The sequence below is a fragment of the Solanum verrucosum genome, unplaced genomic scaffold (assembly GCF_900185275.1).
Source record: "Solanum verrucosum unplaced genomic scaffold, falcon-dt-bn FXZP01000277.1, whole genome shotgun sequence".
Classification (NCBI taxonomy): Eukaryota; Viridiplantae; Streptophyta; class Magnoliopsida; order Solanales; family Solanaceae; genus Solanum; species Solanum verrucosum.
The window spans coordinates 2,013,801-2,030,786 of record NW_026019945.1 but is presented as its reverse complement, the minus strand read 5'-3'; the positions used below and the strand labels follow the sequence as shown (position 1 = coordinate 2,030,786).

General features: G+C 35.5%; 2 protein-coding genes across 6 annotated transcripts; both read left to right on the top strand.

Moving 5' to 3' along the window:
• The first annotated feature begins 1,783 nt into the window (after positions 1–1,783).
• On the top strand, positions 1,784–7,389 carry LOC125807552 (putative multidrug resistance protein). Its single transcript, XM_049487284.1, has 7 exons — positions 1,784–1,972; positions 2,061–2,115; positions 2,397–2,584; positions 3,012–3,469; positions 3,659–4,199; positions 4,552–6,524; positions 6,996–7,389. Exons 1-7 carry the CDS (start codon positions 1,784–1,786, stop codon positions 7,369–7,371), a joined length of 3,780 nt encoding a protein of 1,259 aa, XP_049343241.1. The 3' UTR covers positions 7,372–7,389.
• Positions 7,390–11,177: 3,788 nt separating this feature from the next.
• LOC125840914 (polyubiquitin 11) lies at positions 11,178–13,350 on the top strand. Of its 5 annotated transcripts, none has more exons than XM_049519918.1 (3): positions 11,233–11,289; positions 11,822–12,402; positions 12,859–13,350. In XM_049519918.1, the coding sequence occupies exons 2-3, from the start codon at positions 11,822–11,824 to the stop codon at positions 13,193–13,195; spliced, it is 918 nt and encodes a 305-aa protein (XP_049375875.1). In that variant the 5' UTR covers positions 11,233–11,289; the 3' UTR covers positions 13,196–13,350. The 5 variants fall into 5 exon arrangements, with proteins under 5 accessions (XP_049375854.1, XP_049375875.1, XP_049375859.1 ...); XM_049519902.1 differs by having other exon boundaries at positions 12,631–13,350; XM_049519910.1 differs by having other exon boundaries at positions 11,822–12,630.
• The last annotated feature ends 3,636 nt before the right edge of the window (positions 13,351–16,986 follow it).

Sequence of the window (16,986 nt, the reverse complement as noted above, 5' to 3'; positions counted from 1 at the left end):
AATGTTTTTTACAATACTGATTATGAAATTTGCACAAGTACTGTTAGATCATAATCCCACCATAATTAATCTCGAGAAAAATTATTTTCTGATTTTATCTTAATCACGTATGAAATAAATTTATTTTAAAATTAGTTATTTATTATTCCTGGTACCAAACAAGCCTCAAGGTTGTACTTTGTAGATGATGCATTTTATTGCTCACAAGATTCTTTCTACTCTATTTTTTGTTTTTTTGGTTGCTCCTCTCTTTTTTTTTACTATATGCTTTGTTACTTTTTATGTATGTGTTTAATTTGATTGGTGAAAATAAATATTTTTGAATCTTGTCGTCTTAGTGTGATATGATTTTAAATATGTCATGAGATATTGAATTTTAAAAAATATTTTATTAAATATAAAAAGTAAGATACACAATTAATACTTACTTATTCTTGTATTCCTTGTTACTGAAAATATCAATGGAGGAATTCTACCAAGGAAAGGGAGAAAAAGTTTATTCTCTTTAGGAAACACATGTGAGTTCCTTTCCTTTTTACTTGTATTGGCAGACAATTAATTTTGAAATACTAGAAAGAACTTTGTTTTCCTTCCTTTCTTGATAAGTGAAATAGTTTACGGGTTACATATATCTTTGAATTATTTTAAATGAGTCAGTTTTACTCATTTTAAATATCCTTACCACTAACACCTTACCACTGACACCTTGTTTGGAGGGTTGTTATATGTTGTATTGTATTGTTAGTCTAAATATAATGTTTGTTTTGATTATTACTTAAATTTTATTGTATCGTATCGTTTAAATCCATCGTAAAGTAACGACAAAAAGACTAATTTTATGTAACGAACAATTTGGTGCGATCGCATCATTACCTTAATATTTTATTCTTGTTTTATCTCTACTTATATTCAATAATTCTATTTTATCATTTACTATGTCATTTCATAGTATCTCTACCCCAAAGACTACAATTTTTTAGGTTTTTCATTCAAATTATGGATATGTGACATTATGTAACGATGGAGAACAATACAATTTATCCATTGTATTCATTAAAACAATACAATACGATACAACACAATACATACAATACAATACATTCACAATGATGGACAATTAATTTATCACCTAGACAAGATTTTATTTAAAATAACGTGTGGAGAATGATGCTAAGTTACCTTAAACTAGTCCGGCCAAGTCTCAAGAATCTAAAAAAGACACTTCAAATAAAAAAAATATTATACACTATTATGTCATTTTTAATAGATAATAACTACAACTTTAGTAAAAAGTATAATAAATAACCTAGAAAACAAAGCATATTACTTATTATAATATGTTGATATACATTATATATTATTATGTACTTTAAATCCCTCAACACCATCAAGGAATATGATGCACTGGATTATGACTACTAATTCCTTAAGCAGGAAGTGTTATCCCCAAATAGACCTACTCAGCGCAAATCCAAATTAATTAATCGAGATTCAATACAAATATCGAATTGACCAATTTAGTACTAATAACTTTAAATTTTGTATCGACTCACGATAGGAACTAAGAAATAATTAAAAACAAGGAGACCAAGCAAGCTATCATTGTCTTGCAGGAATTGACAAAACCAACAAATTTGTAAAGTTTTAAGGCTACCAACAAACAAAGCCGGCAAATATAAACTTATTGCATATTCCCATTTAGTTAATAATCTGCCCTGTGGCCTGCAACAAGCATGTTATAAAAACAAGAATAATTATAGAGTTTTTGTGTATTGTTTCTATAATGGGAGGTAATAATAAACAAGGCATGTTTAGATTTGCTGATAAAAAAGATAAGTTGTTAATGTTCTTTGGGACATTAGGAAGTATGGGAGATGGTCTTCAGATTCCTCTAATGATGTTTGTGCTTAGTGATGTAATTAATGATTATGGAAATCTAAGTAACTCTGTTTCTATGAAGACTGTCAACAAGGTGACACAATGATTAATTAGCTTTAATTTGCATATTAATTAGTAGTAAACATTAGTTAAGAGTGTGTTTTGTTTTCATTTTATTGCAGTATTCTCTCAGGTTACTCTATGTTGCATTTGGAGTTGGACTGGCTGCTTTTGTTGGTAAGTGAAGCTAAGGTTCATTATGTAGGATTTCTCTCTTAATTTAACACAAAAAGGCGGATCAACGACAAGTGAGGCTTGTTCAAGTGGTTGAGCACCTCCAGCGTGAGGGTAAATAGTAACACTATTAATCCTTGGATTATTTGACTGTGAACTTGATCATTAGTATTATATATTAACTTGAGATTGTTATAAAAACTTGCAAACTTCAAATCCTGGATTGTCTTTCTTTTTTCGTGATTGTAACAAAAGATGACATATTGAAACATTTGTGAGTGCAGAAGGATTATGTTGGGCAAGAACTGCAGAAAGACAAACATCTAGAATGAGATTAGAGTACCTAAAATCTGTTCTGAGGCAAGAAGTTGGATTTTTCGATACACAGGCAGCTGAATCTTCCACTACTTATCAAGTAATTTCGACTGTATCAGCTGATTCAACTACCATCCAAATCACCATAGGCGAGAAGGTATGTATATATTCTCTTCCATTAGTGTTGTGAATATTTTTTTTTGTTGTAAATAGTTATAACAACAACAATATACTCGTCAAGGGAGCCAAGATTTGGTATACATGTATAAAAGGTACTAGAGTAATATTTAACTTATATACATAGTATAATTTTCTAGCGAGAGATGTTCAAGTGACGACCCTTGTGTCAATGGAGTTCTGCCACTGCAAGGTGATCTGTGAAGAAACATCAAACATGATGTGTTTATATGCTGCCATACTTAACCAGAAGATTTATAGTAGTAGTAGTAATACTTTTGCTTCTCAAATAATGTAGTATAACTATAGAATTATTTTCAGTTAATAGGAAAAAATGTAATAGCCAATCTTTATTCTCAAGTTTTACATTTTATGGCCTCTAATCTTTATTTTGTGCTTTGATGCAGATACCTGATTGCCTGGCTTACATGTCATCCTTCCTGTTCTGTCATATCTTTGCCTTTCTACTCTCATGGAAGATTACGTTGGCCGCGATACCATTCACCTTAATGTTCATCATTCCTGGACTTGGATTTGGTACACTGATGATGAATGTGGGAATGCAGATGATAGAGTCATATGGAGTCGCCGGGGGAATAGCAGAACAAGCTATCTCTTCTATAAGAACATTGTACTCTTATGTGGCTGAGAACCAAACTCTTGAGAAGTTCAGCCAATCGTTGCAGAGAGTTATGGAACTAGGAATTAAACAAGGATTTGCTAGAGGGTTGTTGCTAGGTAGCTTGGGAATGGTTTATATTAGTTGGGCTTTTCAAGCATGGCTCGGATCGATTCTAGTTAGCAAACATGGAGAAAAAGGTGGTGATGTATTTGTAGCAGGTTTCAATGTTCTTATGGGAGGATTGTAAGTTTTCTTACACCCTATGTTGCTCGGACTCTTCAAAATATGTCACTAGGTAGGTGTCGAATCCTCCAAAAGTAGTGCATTTTGGAGGATCCGAGCAATATAGTTCTTACCTTAATACTCATGTTTTTAGTCTCTCTCTATATGTTGCTAGAAATGATGTTGATTAAGCTGTTCATGTTTTTGCAGAAACATTCTGTCGGCTCTTCCAAATCTTACAGCAATCACGGAGGCAAAGTCTGCTGCAATTCGGATCACAGAGATGATTGATCGACAACCTGCAATTGACACTGACGACAAGAAGGGGAAAGCATTGTCATATGTAAGAGGAGAAATTGAATTCAATGGTGTATACTTCAGTTACCCCTCAAGGCCTGATACACCTATCTTGCAAGGCCTGAATCTTAGAATTTCACCTGGGAAAACTACAGGACTTGTTGGGGGTAGTGGTTCAGGAAAGTCCACAATCATTTCATTGCTTCAGAGATTCTACGATCCCATTGAAGGCGATATTTCGTTGGATGGTCACAAGATAAAGAAACTCCATATAAAGTGGCTGAGGTCCCAAATAGGTCTTGTTAATCAAGAACCAATTCTCTTTGCAACAACCATAAAAGAGAACATACTATTTGGCAAAGAGGGAGCAACTATGGAAGAAGTGGAAAAGGCAACAAAAGCTGCAAATGCTCATGATTTCATTGTAAAGTTACCAGATGCATATGAAACTCAGGTACATAGCCGCAGTTTCATAATACTCCCTAGCTCCGTTTCAATTTGTTTGTCTGGTTTTGACTTGGCACTGAGTTTAAAAAAGTAAAGAATACTTCTGAATCTTATGATCTTAAATTAAAGATATGTAGAATGTATCAAAATGTCGTTTAATCGTGTAGTCTTAAACATTCCATCTGGAAAGTGAGAACTAACGAGTTGCCAAAAAAGGAAAGCGGCATTCTTTTTTAAATGGACTAAAAAGGAAAGTAAGACAAACAAATTGAAACGGAGGGAGTAAAAAGAAAACCACATCACTACAAGTCTTACTGTGTTCTAAGTCCTTTTTATAATTGTACCTTCAAATGTTGCAGGTTGGGCAATTTGGTCTGCAGTTATCTGGAGGACAAAAGCAGCGAATAGCCATAGCGAGGGCTTTGATAAGAGATCCAAAAGTCCTGCTGCTTGATGAAGCTACAAGTGCATTGGATTCACAATCTGAAAGAGTTGTACAAGAGGCCCTGGATCATGCATCTATGGGAAGAACTGCAATCGTCATAGCTCACCGTCTGTCTACCATTAGAATGGCAAATAGGATAGTAGTTCTTCAACAAGGGAGAGTAATCGAGTCTGGAACACACGAAGAGCTTATGCAAATGACTGACGGTGAAGGTGGAGAGTATTACAAAATGGTGCAGCTGCAGCAACTAGCCACATTAAATGATGTTGCCAATACCCCTAATCAAAAAACTGGTGGAAGAAGTAGCTATCGAAAAGGTAGTAATACCCCTCAAAGTCCATTCAACATGATATCTAGTGCAGCAGCCACACCGGTTATGTACTCGTTCAGTCCAGCATTTTCTAGAAGTACACCATTGTCAGTTCCTTACTCCGTCCAGTACGAAGAATCATATGAAAGTTATGATAACCATTTCACAAAAGAGGCTCATCCAGCACCTTCACAATTGCGTTTACTCCAAATGAATGCTCCTGAATGGGGTAGAGCTTTGCTCGGATGCATAGGAGCGATAGGCTCGGGAGCTGTTCAGCCAATAAATGCCTACTGCGTGGGGGCAGTTATATCTGTTTACTTCCGGCCTGATAAATCCTCCATCCAATCCCACGCGAGGATCTATTCTTTCATATTCATAGGTCTTGCTGTTTTCAACTTCTTCACGAATGTTATCCAACACTACAATTTTTCTGTCATGGGAGAAAGGCTAACCAGAAGGATAAGGGAAATGCTGCTTGCCAAACTCATGACGTTTGAGATCAAATGGTTTGATCAAGACGAGAACACGAGTGCAGCCATATGTGCTCGGCTATCAACTGAAGCAAACATGGTTCGTTCCCTTGTGGGAGACCGTATGTCATTACTAGCTCAAGCATTCTTTGCTGCTACATTTGCTTATACATTAGGACTTTTCCTAACATGGAAGCTGTCCTTAGTGATGATGGCAGCTCAGCCTTTGCTCATTGGAAGTTTTTACGCGAGGACTGTACTGATGAAGAGTATGTCTGTAAAAGCACAGAAAGCTCAAAGAGAGGGAAGCCAATTAGCAAGTGAAGCTGTTATTAATCATAGAACAATAACTGCTTTCTCATCTCAGAAAAGGATAGTAGGACTCTTTAGAGACTCATTAGAAGGTCCTAGAAAGGAAAGCATACGACAATCTTGGTATGCCGGTGTGGGTCTATGTAGCTCTCAATTCCTAGCTGCAGCTTCTACAGCTTTAGCTTACTGGTATGGCGGAAAACTATTGTCACAAGGGGACATATCTCCTGAGAAACTTTTTCAAGCATTTCTAGCATTGCTTTTCACTGCTTATACTATTGCTGAGGCAGGAAGCATGACTAAAGATATATCTAGAGGAAATAATGCTGTGGGTTCAGTCTTTGCAATCCTCGACAGAAACACCGAGATCAATCCAGATAATTCATCAGCAACAGATGCAACGAGAACACAAATAAGGGGACGTGTGGAGCTGAAAAGAGTATTCTTTGCTTATCCATCAAGACCAGATCAGTTGATTTTCAGAGGATTAAGCCTCAAGATAAGTGCAGGAACCACAGTAGCATTAGTTGGACAAAGTGGTTGTGGAAAATCAACGATCATTGGGCTTATTGAAAGATTTTATGATCCAGATAAAGGATCAGTCTATATCGACGAAAGGGATGTAAAAGACTACAACTTGAGATCCCTGAGGCAAAGTATTGCATTAGTTAGCCAAGAACCAACTCTCTTTGCAGGAACTATCTATGAGAACATTGCATATGGAAAAGAGAACGCCAGCGAATCTGAGATAATAAAGGCTGCTGTGCTTGCTAATGCTCATGAATTTATAAGGTCAGATATACATTCATCACCAATTTATTTGAAGTTCTTCCATAATAAATGTCATTTGCTAAAGAAAACTGTTGCACGAACTTTAAATTTACCATAATATGACACCTAAGCCTAACTCAACCCCAAAAGTTAGTTCATGAGCGAGAATTGCCCAAGTTTATATAAACAAATCACCAGTCCATTCCCCACCAATGTGACACTCTAACACCCTCTTCACACCCAAGCCCAACTAGAGCGTGATCAAGATGGACCTGACCTGGCTCTGATACCATGTAATCGAATGGAGTTAGTTGTTGTCTTATTCCAATAGGTACGCAATGTATAAATACAGTACCTTAGTGCTAACTTAGGAAAGAAATAAAGAAGGATCACTACGAGTCTGCTACCTAACTATGTCTTATGTACATTACTAAGAATAAAGTCTATATACATTCTGTAACAACCAATAACTCATTTACTTCTGTGATGCAGTGGAATGAATGATGGATATGAAACACAATGTGGACAAAGGGGAGTGCAACTATCAGGAGGTCAGAAACAACGAATAGCCATTGCCCGAGCAATACTCAAGAGCCCGAAAATCCTGTTGTTAGATGAAGCAACTAGTGCTCTTGACACTGTATCTGAAAGCGCGGTCCAAGAAGCACTAGAGAAAATGATGGTTGGACGAACATGCATTGTCGTGGCTCATCGCCTTTCTACAATACAGAAAGCTAGTTCCATTGCTGTTATAAAGGATGGAATAGTTGCAGAACAAGGCTCACATTCTGATCTACTTTCTATAGGAAAATATGGTTCATATTATTCTTTGGTCAAGTTACAAGGGGGAAACTCTCCTTACAGGTAAACTTGGAAAAATAACTTGTCTTGTGCTACATTTGCCATCATTTTTGTAAATTGAGATATGGTATAGTACTTAAACTATTGAATATTCTGATCACATTTCATGTATTTTTTACATAAATGCGAGTAGTAAATCAGAAACCACCCCTTTAGTCGCCACAAAGTTAGGGATAAGATATATGTATATCATAACTCTCTCTAAACGGCCACTCTTGGGATTACACTGGATAAATTATTGTTGTAAATGCTACTTAGTATATTTACTTTTGACTGGAGACCTATGCTGTAGTAGGAAAAGTTCTTCAATGAAGAACAAAAAAATTAAACAAGAAAATTTCGGATGTATATAGCATTTGAATAGATGGTATATAGTTTCTGTTCGTTTCATAATGTTACGTATCAACGATACGAAAAAATAAGCTTATATAAGATTACAAACAAAAAGTCAGATACAAGGTAGAATTCTAATAAAAAGGGTAGGAAAATCGATAAAATAAAATAATTAACTAATGAATAAGGCAACAATGCAAAAAAGATAAAAGGTAATGAAAATCACACCAAATCTTTATTATATAAAAAATAGCAAATTTCAAATTTAGCAAACATAAAAATCATATTTGTATGTTATAACTATAGTTTGCATAATTGCGCTCTATAACAAACTTTATGTTTGCTATGGAGCATCAGATTGTATAAATCGTTGGGGGCATCAAATTTGTATAAAATTGATGGTAGCCTCTCATTTGTATAAATCGCTGGCAGCCTCTCGTTTGTATAAATCGTTGGCAGTCTCTCAATTCAATTTTATGTGTTTGTATATATGCATAAAATTTGAATCTGTATACAATTGAATCGAAATAAAATGTTTGTCTATCAAATATCTCTCTCTTGCTTTATACAAACACAAATTATACGTTGTATTTTGTATAATATGTGTTTGTATAAAACGAGAAAGAGAGAAAGACAAAAAAGAACTGGGCAGGGGAAGATTTGTATTGTATAATTATAAGTGTATAGGACGAAGATATAGGTTTTTGCATGTGTATATACAATTTTCTCTCGTTTTATACAAATAGAAACACAATTTATACATTTGTGTTTGTATAAAGTGAGAGAGGTGAATGACAACAGTTTGCTACGGGTTACAATTAAATCAAATTGTGGTTATAACATTTAATTTGAATTAATAGTTTGTTATTAAATACAATTTTCCCTATTAAAAAAAGACATTTTTCATCTTTAAAAAAAAAACAACTTTTACCATATATATTATAACTACAATGAAAGTAAGTATTAGGAAACTAAACTTGAAGGGTGGTTTGTGCAATTATCTCTTTTACCTTTTGATTATAATTTAATTGTAGAAAAATTAGTTTACTTGAATGACTTTATAAAAGAAAATCCATAAATTAAGTGTCTTTATTGATACAAAACTAAGTTGAGTGACTTTCTCAAATAAATTCACATATTTGAGTGACCTTTTGATATATTTACTCCTCTTCTTTGTGTGTAGTTTCAAACTCAAGACGATCTTTTATGATAAGTAAGTAATTCATTGTGACAAATATTTTTAAATATAACATAAAATAAATTGATTAACATAACTCTTGTAGACATATATTTTTATTTGTAACTTTGTATCATGACATAATTTATGAATAATTCATCAACTTAATTGAATATACTATAATAAAAACTCAAAAAATAATTTTGATATCCCCTCCTCATTTTCTTGTTTATGTCGTTGAAATTATAACAAGCCAAAGTGATTTATGAGTAATTTAATATAATAACTAAGGCATATTAATTTGTGTATCTCAAAGTTATCGACGTCGTTGCTTTATCACCACAATTCACAACTACTTTACTTAAAATCCGTGCCCACCTTGAATGGATATGCATTTTTCTAACTTTTAAAAAGACACCACTTACAACAAAAAAAGAATCTTTCATTTTAAAATAAATTATTAAATACAATATAATATTAAGTAGGTCCATAAAAATATCTTAATCAAGTAAATTCAAATTGGGGTAGTTGACAAAAAAGAAAAAAAAAAAACCAAACAAAAGCAAGTGTCAAGTGGATGCATAATAAGTGCCCCTAGTTTTGAAGAAGAGGTCAATTATGCCGCTTTTAACGTAACGATCCACGAAGAAGCCGTTTGCACCTAAAACATCTACTACCCACAATAATATGAGTAGTAATCGCCAAAGAATATGATGCACTGAATGCGGTTAATTAATAAAAAATATTTTTTTAAAAATTGAGTCATATATAACGTAAATTAAATAGTTATATAGATATCAAATATTAAACGAAAAATAATGACAAATAAACAATATGAGTAGTAGATTTGGGCTCTCTTTGTTGAATCTTGTTTATCGAAAATATTTTTTATTTTTCAAATAATTTTTTGTATATTCTATTTATTCTAAACCTCATTTTGAGGAACTAAATACCGTGGAAGTAAAAAAAAAGGACAAAAATCTTACGTACAATTTTGGTTCAACTAATCCTTTTTTTTTGCTTTTAAAAAAGAGGAAAGTGATGATTAATAAATAATTAAATAATGAAAAAGGAGGAAAGAAATTTTCGAATAAAAATGTAAAAGAGAAAAGGGGAGGGAGTAATCATTGATCAACTTTATACAGAATCAAATACCCCAATTTGATTTTACATGTATATCAAATTTTACAAGGTTTTTTTGAATATGGGTACCGAGTAATTTTATCAATCAGATTTGAACATATAAATAAATATAAATTGTCTAATAATTCTACACTAAACTAATATTTGAAATCTCAATTTTATGATTTTTTAAATTCACTTTATATCCAAGACAATTTCAGCTTAAAAAGTTTTATTAATATTTACATTAATTTTGTTGATGAGGATGACAAGATTTTGGTCATCAATTACATATACCCAGATTGAAATAGTAAGCAACTTGATTATTTCTTCATAATGATAACGACAGACACACAAAAAAACAATTCATTATTCACATTGATTGATTTTTATATGCAATATAATAATAATAATAATAATAATAATAATAATAATAATAATATTTCTTATAAAGCAAGAGGTCAATTTAATTATTTTATTATACCAACGTCACTAAATTATATTTGATAATGTAAAGCAATTCAATCTTACTTAAATTTCATGAAATAAACTAATTTTATAACCAAATTACTAAATTTATCCAATAAAAAAAAGGTCATTAAGAAGACATAAAATAAATTTTGTATTACTTAAATAAATTTGAGTAAAAAGAGTGAAGTCAAGTGACTTTTTTTTATCAATAAATTATTAACTTTAACCTAATAAGACACTAATATAATTTCATGGAATCTAATACTTACCTCTTAGATATAAAAAAAAAAAAGTGTTTCTAATAGACTCTCAATTTAAATAAAATATTTTCAATCAAATTTAAATAACAAATATCAATATGGGGTTAGAGCTCGATTATCAACGATTATTATACCCTAATTTGCTATATTTAAACTCTTATATTTAAGGTCATGTTCATGTTAAACTTAAAATGCGCTATATTAGAGCATATATTAAATAATAAAAAAATACCTAAAATAAAATAAAGTTATTTTTAGTATATTTTTTCACATGACCTACATTTTTCTAGTTTTTTCTAAAGGAGCGTGTAAGTGTCAACCTCATTCTCCTAATTTTCCCCACCACATAAATAAAAAGGAAAGGTAGCTTTTGCGTGTTGTTTTGGTACACTACACCTCATTATTACACGTGTCCTCATATAATTGGTTAACCCAATGAGGCGGTTTCGTCTAGAGTCGGCCATGCCATCTATAAAATGAAGCTTTCTGCACCTCAATTTTTCATCTTCTATCTGATTTCTATTATAATTTCTCTCAATTGCCTTCAAATTTCTCTTTCAAGGTTAGAAATCTTCTCTATTTTTTGGTTTTTGTCTGTTTAGATTCTCGAATTAGCTAATCAGGTGCTGTTAAAGCCCTAAAATTTGAGTTTTTTTCCCGTTGTTTTGATGAAAAAGCCCCTAATTTGAGTTTTTTTTCCGTCGAATTGATGCTAAAGGTTTAAAATTAGAGTTTTTTCGTCGGTTAGATTCTAAAGGCCTAAAATTTGGGGTTTTCCGGGTGATTTGATGATAAAGCCCTAGAATTTGAGTTTTTTTGTTTGTCGGTTTGATAAAAAGGCCTTAAATTTGATTTTTTTTCCCGGTTGATTTGATGAAAAAGCCCTAGAATTTGTGTTTTTTTGTCGTTGATTCTAAAGGCCTAAAATTTGAGTTTTTCCGGTTGTTTTGATGAAAAAGCCCTAAAATTTGAGTTTTTTCCCCGTGTTTTAGATTGTTTGGTTTTAATTCTCGAATCAGATAATCAGGGAGTGTAAAAAGCCCTAAAATTTGAGTTTTTTCGTTGTTCTGATTGTTGTTTTTATGAATTTGCAGATGCAGATCTTTGTGAAAACTCTCACCGGAAAGACCATCACCCTAGAGGTGGAAAGTTCTGATACAATCGACAACGTTAAGGCTAAGATTCAGGATAAGGAAGGAATTCCCCCGGATCAGCAAAGGCTTATCTTCGCCGGAAAGCAGTTGGAGGACGGACGTACTCTAGCTGATTACAACATCCAGAAGGAGTCTACCCTCCATTTGGTGCTCCGTCTACGTGGTGGTATGCAGATCTTCGTTAAGACTCTTACGGGTAAGACGATTACCCTTGAGGTCGAAAGCTCAGACACCATTGACAATGTTAAGGCTAAGATCCAGGATAAGGAAGGCATTCCCCCAGACCAGCAGAGGTTGATCTTTGCAGGGAAACAGTTGGAAGATGGCCGCACCCTAGCTGACTACAACATCCAGAAGGAGTCTACCCTACATTTGGTCCTCCGTCTCCGTGGTGGTATGCAGATCTTCGTTAAGACTCTTACCGGAAAGACCATCACTTTGGAGGTGGAAAGCTCCGACACCATTGACAACGTGAAGGCTAAGATCCAGGATAAGGAAGGAATTCCCCCAGACCAGCAGAGGTTGATCTTCGCTGGTAAGCAATTGGAGGACGGCCGCACCCTAGCTGACTACAACATCCAGAAGGAGTCTACCCTCCATCTTGTCCTCCGTCTCCGTGGTGGTATGCAGATTTTTGTTAAGACCCTCACCGGAAAGACCATCACTTTGGAGGTTGAAAGCTCCGACACCATTGATAATGTCAAGGCTAAGATCCAGGACAAGGAGGGAATTCCCCCAGACCAGCAGAGGTTGATCTTCGCTGGAAAGCAATTGGAGGATGGCCGCACCCTAGCTGACTACAACATCCAGAAGGAGTCCACCCTTCACCTTGTCCTCCGTCTCCGTGGTGGTATGCAGATTTTTGTTAAGACCCTTACCGGGAAGACCATCACCCTGGAGGTTGAGAGCTCCGACACCATTGACAATGTCAAGGCCAAGATCCAAGACAAGGAGGGTATCCCCCCAGACCAGCAGAGGTTGATCTTCGCTGGTAAACAGCTTGAGGATGGCCGCACCCTTGCGGACTACAACATTCAGAAGGAGTCCACCCTTCACTTGGTGCTGAGGCTGAGGGGAGGAATGCAGATCTTTGTGAAGACCTTAACCGGGAAGACCATCACCTTGGAGGTGGAGAGTTCTGACACCATCGACAATGTGAAAGCTAAGATTCAGGACAAGGAGGGGATCCCACCAGACCAGCAGAGGCTGATCTTTGCTGGTAAGCAGCTTGAAGATGGACGCACCCTTGCCGACTACAATATCCAGAAGGAGTCCACTCTGCACCTTGTCCTCCGTCTCCGTGGTGGTTTTTAAGTTGCCTGTTGTTGGTTGTCGTGTTGTCTGGCTGTGTCTGTTGCCCATTGTGGTGGATATGTGTTTGCATTATGGTCTTAAAGGATCATCAATGTGTTTTCGCTTTCTGTTCCTTTCTGTCTCTCATTTGTGAATAATAATGGTGTCTTTATGAACATCCAGTTTCTGGTTTCTTTTCTGATTGCATTTGAGTTATTTGTTTTTGCTTTTGCTTCCGTCTACTACGCCACTTTGCAATTACTATATCACTTATGCAGTGTTGATATACTAAAGCCTTCGGTCCATCTTCTGTTTGATGATTCGAATGGTATTTATTTAACTCATACCTAAGTGAAGCATAAAGTTAGAGGAGAGTTCCTGTTCCATTGCCTGTTTGTATCATGAGCAACTCATCTTAATAAACATAAGAAAAACCATGATGCAATCTGTGTAGCTGATAGACTTTGATGACAGACGGACTCGCAAGTAACAAGAGATAACAAGAGGAAACATAATAAACGTGTACGGGAAGTCCTCCAACAATGACTATAATCAAATGTTTTTGTAGATTAGCAATTGTACATGTCAAATGATCTTGGATTAAGGAAGGAGCTTGTGAATCAAAACATCTGAATTTGGACCTAGAGTCTTGATGTGATCGTACTTTGGATGGAGAGACCATGAATAAGAATATATGAATCTGGAACTGAGAACTAAATGGAAGACAACACTGATCCAACAGATTGAGCCTTATGACATTAATCACAGAAGGTAACTCGGTGACAACCAAGAACGGAGAGCTGCAAATTCTATTGTCTTAACAACGGACCTTTACTGGTTTAACTGTTATGATGTCTTTTATAGGTGGCTTTTGGATTGTTCTTCGCTCTATCCTTTTATGTAACTTTCAAGAACCAACCAAATGCTGGTGTTCTAGATAGATATACGTGGCATGTGAGAAGGGACCCTGAAGAAGTTCAGATGACGGTTCATTCTAATGTGTTCCCTTGAAGCAGTTTTCCCTTGTCTGATTTTGCTGTTCTACATGATTGAATGCTCATTTACTCAAATAGTAGTAGTATTTTTGTTGCAGAACACGTCATTGGTCACGGTTTCGACTTTGTCTGAGGGGCACTCGAGTTGTTGCGCTGTGTGCGTCAGTCCATTGCTCTTTAAAGAGTATTTATCTTGCTAGTAGAGTTTTGTTTGATATGTTTAGCTTATTGTGGTAGGATTTTTCTTATGCGAACTAAAAATTTATCACATGCTCCTCCTTTGCATCAAATAAGGAAAGGTAATGTATAGAAGCTTTTTAGAGGTACGATTGCCAACATGTTCTGGAGTATTGTGGCTGTTGGATATCTACAGTTTATGCTTTAGAGAGTTCTAGTATTTGCTTGACTGACTTCTTGTTCTGATTGATCCATTATGTGCCCACTGTACTTTGTGGACAATTATGATGTGAATTGTGTAGTATTGGATCTTGGGATGTTCTAATTTTATCTGTGGTTTGCAGTTCATATTGGTCATATTTGTACACGATTTGTTTTGTAGGTGGGTAGTCACCTCCTGTAACCACTAATTTATGTGGCTCATACTGCTACAATTAAACCACAATGCTAGGTAGTCTGCTCTAGTTATAGCATCATGGCGTCGATCGAAGTACTTTGTGATTACAGTTGAAGGGCTCCACTCTATAGCCTGCAGCATTTAGAAGGAGTCAACCCAGCACCTGGTGCTCCATCTCTGTGGACTGTGGTGACGTTTTGATTTGTGTTAGTCCCTAACTGAGTAGTCCATAACACTGAAGGTTGAAGCTGGTTGAAAGTTCCAACACTATCGATGGCAACAACGAGATTCAGCACAAGGTGGGAACCTCCCAGACCATGATGATCTTTGTTGGCAAGCAGCTGAGGATGACAGCATCCGTGTGGAGTAGAATACCAGAAGGAGCCCACCCTTCACCCATGTCTCCATGATGGAATGTGATTTTCTTGAGGATATACATCTCATACATGCCAGAAGGTACATCTGAGACCTTCCTTCTAAATTCCGACAAATCAGGGGAAGTTTGTCTTTGCAGTGAAGCAGCTGAGAGTGGAAGGATCTCTAACATGGAAGCAGACCTTTGCCAGCATACCATCCAGGAGATATCAACTCTGTATCTTGGCTGCCGTCGCCATGGTGGTTTTTTAAACTGTTACTGGATGACGCTGTCTTCTTGTGTCAGTCGTTTCTGACCATCTGGTTGTATGTTGCTTTTCATGATGTGCTCTGTCCAATGGGAACCTAGAATGTATTTTCTCACGGTTCTGTTCATTACGACTTGTGTAATTCTGTGTTATGCACAAGCAAGAGGATGCATATCTTGAATGTCAAATCTCTGTGTTCCTGGTGATGGTGAATTTATCTTGCTCCCTCCTGTAACTACTGTTGCGGCAAATCTACATTACCTATGATGCCACCTAGAAGACAGATGCATTTCTGGTCAGTTCTGTTATTGTCAGAAAGAAGTTGTAAGTCACCCCTGGTATTTTTGTTTGCATGATTGCTCTTTTTTTTTTTTTTTGGTGTGTGTGTGCGTGGGGTTTCAATCAGGGAAGCAGAAGTCGATTACCAGACAATTTTTTCTTGGGATATAGGGGTTAACGCCAGTTACATTTCGGACAACCTTGATCAATGAGAACTACCGAATCAAAATTTCTGAATCGTGACGAGAAATTCTTAGAAGAGCATGACTGATGGTAGTTATCTCAGTATGAAATTGATGCCACACTGTTATCCATGATTGGATTGGACCCTGCTGATACTTTTGGATCTTACTAGGAAGCACAGTTCTTTGCAATTATTCATGTTGTGTTTATCAATCTGTTGAGGTGCAGCATACCAGGGTCTTCCCTAACAATCGGAGACGTGCGGTTGAACTGTTAACAGAGTGCTACTTTTTGAGGTAGAACTTTGGACCCTTTTTTTTCCCCTATCCTTCTAAATTAAGTTCCATGAAACAATGGCTGTGTGAATTGAAACCAACTCCAGATTACTATTCTCTTCCCGTAATTCTCCTTTCAAGTCTTGTTTTCTGTTTGACATCAATATTCAGTATAGTTATCTCTATGCTGATCTCTCATCTTTTAGTTGCAGGCATTGCTAGATTGTTTCACACCTGTTAGAATTATTCAAACGGGGCAATGAGTCTCCTAATACTCACACAACGATTCCTCTAATATATTTTTTTACATTTAGGAGAGAAGAAGACTATATTGACAATGATGAGACAATTGGAATAACAAGGACATCACTATGTACCTCTGTTCTCTTCTTTGTATCAACTCCCGAGCTTAACTCCTGAGCTTAAGATATCTCATGAACTCAGCAGTACATGAAGTGCAACAAGAGAGCATAACAAACTTAATAATGAAATACCTCATGCAATTTTCTTTTGGTTGAGAGTTGAGATGGCATACATTTCAGGCAATTGATGGAATGGGAATTACCAAATAAATATATTCTGAATATCAACGAGGAATTTGAGCAGAGCGAGGCAGAGGTAGCTATCCCAGTATGCAGATGATGGACCATTGGCCCCCCATTGGAGCATACTAATTAGCATCTATTCATGGAGTGCTTAATTGCTTATAGTCTATTGAGGTTGTCCCTATGGTCTTCCCTGTCTATCTACCTTCAAGTAGAGGTTCACGTACTTCATGAATATCAGTATTTTATTGGCACGACTTTGCAGCTATATAATATCTTGACAGTCTATATGTTTCTCTATGCTAAAATCTCATTTTAAGTTGCCTTTGCAGAAGACA